The sequence below is a fragment of the Grus americana genome, chromosome 6 (genome assembly GCF_028858705.1).
Source record: "Grus americana isolate bGruAme1 chromosome 6, bGruAme1.mat, whole genome shotgun sequence".
NCBI classification, from domain to species: Eukaryota; Metazoa; Chordata; class Aves; order Gruiformes; family Gruidae; genus Grus; species Grus americana.
In genome coordinates, this window is record NC_072857.1 from 41,832,076 (window position 1) to 41,839,361 (window position 7,286).

Consider the following 7,286-nt stretch of genomic DNA (forward strand, 5'->3'; position numbering starts at 1 on the left):
GAAAGACTAATGAAGAAATCAGCCTCAGTACAGGTACGGGAGACAGAATTTGTGGCCTTTTATCTTTTTTTTTTCTTTTCTTTTCTTTTTTTTTAATATTTCTTCATTAAACCGAGACTACAAACAATGCAGATATTCAGGATTGCCTGTACCCAAAGAAAGGGCAGTTGGCCGACCGGAACGTATAACCCACTCCTTTAAAAACTGTTCATGCACCTTGCGGAACACATTTTCTGCGATGCTTTACAAAGGGGCTGAGATTTGTTTTCCTCAAGAAAAAAAGTGGCAGAATGATTTTCTGAGTTCCGGACCGGCTGAGTGCTGACCAAACTCACTGCTCTGATGACACCTAGATTTTAAGGCACTTACCCATGAAGGGGAGCGAGGTACCTAACGTCACCGCGTTGGGATAGCCGAATAAAACCACTAACAGCAGCACTAGATGTGACACAAATGGCAGTTTTTCCTATCCCTGGAGATATTTCTCATCGGTTATGGAGACAGGGCACTATCTGTGTCCCCTGGAGCCAGTGCTACGCTAACCTTGCTAGGGGTATGTTTCGGATGGATGAAGACAACAGTGAAATGCAGCACAAGCAGCCTTCCTAAGGCCATTGCACGAGGAACACCACTTCCTTTCAGAAGTTCCCATGAGCGCTTCCATCCCCCTGAGATCAAAACTCAGCTAAGCACAGGCTGATGTGCATGTTGTCTCCCAAGGATGACCGTTCACTCAAATAAATAGTCACAGACCGCATTGCAGTGACTTGGATGAGGAACTATTTGGCAGTAACAGTCCAGAGGTCATCCCTCAACTCATAAAAAACTCTGTGAAAAGGGGGAAACCACGAGTGAGTGTTTTTATTAGAGAAAATACCTTCCTTCTCCTAGAGACTGGGATTAATTTTCTGTAACTTTGCAAACACCCGGCAGAAAGGTTAAAGCGACTGTGTTCACTTTTAAACACCAAAGACTTTTAAAGCCAAAGACTGTCTTTACTAGTTTATACTAATAACGAAATAAATCAAAGCTATATTAACAATCATTCACCAGTGCCTTCCTCCACAAACTTTGTCATCTGATATTTCTACTCTGCAAATAATAAAGGTCCTGTTACCTTTTTCACTTAAAATCAACATCCTGCATATGCTACGAAGGTTTCATTTCACAATTATTTGAGCATCTCAGAAATAGCCATTATCCCTTTGAAATTCTCTTGCCCTGGAAATCCTTGTTCTGCTTTTCATTACATCGTTACGTTTGCTATTCTTTTAGCTTAAGAAGAAGCACATTCCACTGTTAAATAATAATACTTGCACTTTTCTTGCCCCTAGCACTTCACAAAAAATGTGCCCAGTAGTTCAGGTATCCCAGGCATGGCATGTGGTTCAAAAGAAAGCTATAGGAGCTTGGTGGTCCACCCTTTAGCTGTGGCTGTGAGGAGCTTAACCAACCAGTTACGAGGCCAGCACAGGTCCTGGAAATCCCTTTGCGTAGCTGTAGTTTGCCAGTGCCATTACTAACACGTGTTGACTGAGCCACACAACCAAAAGCTGCACTCTCCCACCTGGATAAAGCATTCTCAAAGACTCTTGGCATCTTTCATCTAGTCTTCTCTGTTCATCTGGGACCCAAGTTCCCAGCTCTGATGATGAGCTGCACAGCATAACATTGGATTAGCAGCAATGACATGATGGACTTGTACTTTGGAGTCATCTAACTTGAAAGTAAAGCATCTGGTCCTTTCTACATCTGTTCTTTGTCCAGACCAAGGACTGACTCCCTTTATTAAACAATTAAAGATGATGGAAACGTGCTCAAATTACATTCCCAGGAAAAAAATTTAAAAAAAAATGCCATTTTGCCAGAACTGGGAGGTTTCACTGACTCCACTAAAAATATAATTGGGAAGGTTCCCCAAGCTGAGTCTGAAATAAGGCCAAAGGGACAAGAAGGGGAGAGAAAAATCTACCTCCAAAATAACCTCAGGAGACCCTGTTATCTTTGAGATACAGGTACAGGGCAACACCTTTCAGGCACTGTGAAGGAAAAAAACTGCAGTGGAAATATTCCCTGAAAGCTGGTTTGTACCCCAAATTCTACGAAATAGTCAAAATTGCAGAGTCTGCTATGGGTGGATTTGTTTAGATGACAGAGAAAGGGGGACAGGACTGAGGAAGGTAGTTCCCAGCATGAGCGGGGAAAATTATAAAGGGAGATGTAGATATCTAGACCTGGAAGAATTCAGACTCCATTGCCCATCATGGATGTAAATCCAGGACAGTTTCTGACTCAAGGATTTGCTTTCATTAGACTCTACTGATTAAAAATGACCAGCAGCCAAATGTTGTTTCTGGATCCCACTGGGTCTGAAGAGGTTTTGGGGGAAACGGTGGTTGAGCAGATCTTGAAATTATATCGACATGTTATAATCAACAGCACCCCCAACTCAGCGTGGTACCCATGCTACCTCGTTCCCCGTTGGACACTCCTTCACCCACATCTTCCAGACAAGTGCAAAATTAGCCCAATTAGTTGTACATTCCCTTCCTCTCTGATGAACAGAGTTGCAGAAAGACTGGGAGTGCAACGGGTCTGAAGTTGTGGTAAGGGTTTTTCACATGAGGGATGGGAACCTCAGCTTCTCCTCTGAGACCTGACCTCTTTCATAGCTGGCTAAGGGGAAATATTTTCTTGCTTTTCTCTCTTTCTTCCTCTACCTTCCCCCCTTCTGCTTTGTCCAGAGTCTCTCTAAGAGAGCCAAATTCCCCTTGAACATGCTAAAAGTAGGCTTGCTGGAACATCTGCTCTCCATCTGTGGAGCCAGACGTATCCCCAGGCAACACTATTAGCAGTGATGGATCTGGAAGGGAACATTAAGCACTGAAGAAGCATCTGCTGAGAAAGAGGAACCCAGCACATAAAACTAACCATGTTATTTGCAGAGCTTCCTTGTCTCTGCCCATTGCTCCCAGTGGACAGCAACTGTCTCCTCCAGAGCCCTGTTCAGAAGACCTGCTGCTCTCGTGCTGATTTCGGTATTTTTAAGTGTCTTATGTTTGTGCCTAAGGTGGCCAAATGAGCCCTACCAAATGCTCACTTAAACAGTGACCGGAGAGCTGCAGAAGCATCTAAAAGAGAATCTGAAGTCTGGGAACAGCAAAGCGTTCACGGGAGATCAACAATGCAGCAGCAGCACTGCAGAGGTGTTTTGGGTGGAGGTGGTGTGGCGTGCAGGGAGCTGAGGCAGGAAGGATTGTCTGCTGCCTGTTTTCTGCAAGGCTGAGCCCAAATCTGCTTACAAGGGTGTAGAAGGGACATGCAGTACAAAATTTATGCCCTGAGCTGACCAAAGAAAGCAAGACACAGTCTCATTATTTAACCACTATTTGCCGTGTATTGTCACACTTGGTATTTTCCTTCATCAAGCAGATTTACACATAATGGGTTTCTTGTTTAATTTGCACAAGAAGAAAAGGGATAGTCCTAGTGTTTCACACACTGCAGCCTTCTCACAGCTACTCTTTTCAAAAATCTTTCCTGCAACCTGTTTTTTGTTGCCTTAAACTTCCTGGAACAGGTAGAATTGCCACAAGGCAAAACCCCAGGTTACTAAGAAGAGTCATTAATAGCCTATGCCTTATCTTAGAATAAATCCCTCTGTTCACAGGGCAAAGCTACCAGGCAAAGCATCCTAAGTCATTGTTAGATGGAGGGCCTGATCATCTTTTTGGATCCATTGAAAATGCAGGTCATTTTCTGCTTTCTGGCTCTTTATCTGAAGGTACTGAGGTTTGTGCTTTCAGCCGTCCTATCAGGAAGCTGTCTGTGGCTCAGAAACGTCACGGTAGACATCTCTTGAAACTTCACACAGCAGCAGGACATGAGTGTGCGCACGAAGTCAAGCACTCGATTAAGTGTCTTGATAAAAGTTCTTTATGACATGCTTCACGAAAAGCATTTAGGCTTTCCCTAACTTAAACCACGTTTCCATTTCATTAATTTAAATCCTAAAATATCACTTAAACTACTTCAATTTAAACACTGGCTTAAGTATTGTGGAAATCAAAAAGACCAAAGCACCCACTTATATTATGCACTTGCTTTTAAGTTCTGGCAGTGCTTAACACCTTCCACTCCATTTGGCCAGCATCACAGGGATGCTGGACACCTGCTACTCTCCCAGTTTCCAACACTTCTCAAGATGTGGCCCACCTGGTTGACCATTCTAGGACTGCACCCATTGTGGTTATGACAGCTGCTGTTATTTTCCAGTCCTTAGGACAGTCTGAGACAAAGCACTGAACGTCTGCATTGCCCACAAAATGTGTAATTTAAGTGTGCGTCAGAAAATGCAGTAATCAAATGAGGTGGTGCTGGCTTACTTAATATGAGGTTCCAATTTAACACAGCAGTGCATCCCATGTCTTTATCCCAACCATTCTCTTGCTAGAAGTGCAGAAGATGCCACTAGCTTCTGCTGTCAAAGAGGGCAGAATCATGTGTTTCTGACAGCATTATAATAGGGTTTTGTTTCTCCAGCCATGGGAGAATGTGGGGCTATTAACACTTTACCAAAAAGATAAAGGACTGTATTTTGTTTCTTCCTCCAAACACTCCTAACCAAAACCAACAACAATAACAGCAAAATCCCTGCATGAACCCTACTCTAAATAGCAAGTGGAGAGACTGAACTTGTGGAAGAACTCAATAATTGCTTCAGTGGATTTTCCAGGAGAAAGTCAATAGAAAATTCATTCTCTTGTTACATTCATTCATATTGTTTTGTAGTCAACAGCTAATAAAAAGAGAAACACGTGTACTAATTAGTTTTGAGCGGAGAAGAATAGGATCATTCCCCTGCTGAGGAGCCATGAAGTATTTAAATTGGGAGAAACGCTTGGATTTGCAGCCGGGGAAGCTTGTGATAGTCTTCCTCAAGGACACAACCAGGAGCTGTCCCTGGTATTTTTTTGGGGTGGGGCATATTAATTAAATCAGAATCTCATTTTCCTGATCATCAGTTTAGCCTGAAGTTGCAAATTAGCTTGCATTCATTACTTCCTTCAGGTGGGTCAGAGGATGGAGGAACTTTGTTACAACTTTGAGCAGGAAGACTCCGCTCCTGATTTTCTCTTCTGGGATCAGGTCGATCCCAACACTCAATTGGACAACTTCCTACCGGACTGCTCTTCCCTGGTCGACCAGTTCTCCCCTTGGCCCTCCCCGGGGGAGGCGGCGGTGGGAGCGGCGGGGGGTGCTGAACTGGACAGCTCCCCCTCGCCGCCGCCCCCCGGCCACCCCCGCCAGCGGCACGCCGCCAACGTCCGCGAGAGGAGGAGGATGCTCAACATCAACTCGGCCTTTGACCAGCTCAGATGTCACGTACCGACCTTCCCGTACGAGAAGCGGCTCTCCAAAATCGACACGCTCCGGTTGGCCATCGCCTACATCGCTCTCCTTGGTGAGATCCTCCTCTCCGGGTGCAATCCTAAATCCTACGTGGAGAAGTGCCTGAAGGATGGTTTGCGAAGTCAACACCGGACAACCTGGAATACAAGCGGTGAGTGAAGGAAGGGTTGTATTTTCGGGGATTTCAGCGCCACTTTGAGTTGCCAGTTGGAGCAAATCGGTCCAATTGCATTTGAACACCCACTTGTCACATTCGAATACCTCTGGCAACATACAACTTTCCTTCAAAACAGAGTAGCTCAGTAATGTCACAATAGAAAAAAAAATATCCAACCTTTTCTTCTAACTTTCTTTGAAGGAGGATCTTAAAAAACAAACAAAAGAACAACTTACTAAGCTCATGGGAATGGTTCCTTTTACAAATAAACTTAAAGATTTTGTTTATTCTCAGAGTACCTTTTTAGATTTTTTTTTTTATTCTGTGCAAAGTTGTTCTTTTATAACGCAAGATGATGGAGCCTTTATTTTCTTTACAAGTTTTCTTTAGCTTGTACCTGACTGAGAAAAACACTTGGCTTTGAACATAAACAGAATCCCATTCTTAAAAATACATATGTTCAAGTAACCAAAACTTTCTTAGAGATATTACAGTTTAACACTGAGAACCAGGATAAACAAGACAGCGCACTCCAATTTCAGGTTTGTTTCAAAGTATAGGGGAAGAAATGCCTATTTGCAATTTACATTCTTATAGAAATATTTCTATTTTAAAGTGAAGGACTGTTATTCTGTTTTCTACTTGGCTCGTACTTACACCTGACTTAGGTGGGACTGAACTTTGTGCTTGTTTCCACCAGAATACGTCACTTCATCAGTCCACTGTATGGTGAAGATGGGAAATTGCCCAAGTAACAGGGGGTCAAGTCTCGGATAGAAAGCAAGAGGTCTTGTGTTACTTAGTGCAGGGAGGAGCAGAGGGGGATTTTCGGTAGTTCTTGGCGCTTTGCATTACAAGGTAATTAAATCCCTTTCTAACTCTGTCCCTTTGCAGTGTAAGTTCCTTTGGATTTTGTCACTTTTTGGAAATGGGTCTTGAAGCATATCAACCTTCAAAAAGTTCAGAATAAGTAGAGAAAAATCATTGCAAAAAAATATTCCTTTTTCATTTCACAGGGAAGTGTCAAAGGGACAAAGCCTACAGGGAAAAAGCAATCAGTTTACTTTAGAGGAAAAGTTAATTAACTCTCTTCTCCTTTCCTATTAATTTCCATTCGCTACATGTCTGGGAAAATGAATCCTGATATACCACTGGTCATAGCTCTCTTGACTACAGAGAACATTTATACTTTCTTTTCCAGCTGCCCCCACCTTTAATAGATAAATGATGTCTCTCATAGGTATCGCCTTTTTCGCCAGGCTTCCAGTTAACTAATATTTCTGAAGAGCTCCACTTGGAAAGATCTAAATGAATGAGGCTGCTTTTTTTTTTTTTTTTTTTTTTGAGAGGCTGAATAGTTGACTTGTTAAACTCTAATTTAAATGATTTTAAATTCATGCGGTATGTCTTTACTTTGTTTTCCTTTCTTCCTTCTGTTCTGCACAGATCTGACAGCCCGCCTGTCTTGGGTAAAGTGGGATTAAGTGGTACCCAGAAGGAAGATCTTTAGAGGCAGCATATTGCAAAACGTGATGACCTGACTGCTGGGTACCGGCTGTTAAATTCTCAGTACTGCAAGCAAAAGCATGGCACTTACTTCACGTATTGTCACAGATCGCTTTCTCGACGCATGTCCAGCATCCGGCCTCTTTTGGCGTTAATTCACGGCTGTGTAGGGCCTTCTGCTTCTCTTTCTTCTAGTTTCTCACACGCTTAC

At 43.0% G+C, this 7,286-nt stretch overlaps 1 protein-coding gene across 1 annotated transcript; it reads left to right on the forward strand.

Moving 5' to 3' along the window:
- Window positions 1–5,082: 5,082 nt before the first annotated feature.
- Window positions 5,083–7,053, forward strand: LOC129208323 (helix-loop-helix protein 13-like). The gene is made up of 2 exons (XM_054830851.1): window positions 5,083–5,563; window positions 7,016–7,053. Exons 1-2 carry the CDS (start codon window positions 5,083–5,085, stop codon window positions 7,051–7,053), a joined length of 519 nt encoding a protein of 172 aa, XP_054686826.1.
- The last annotated feature ends 233 nt before the right edge of the window (window positions 7,054–7,286 follow it).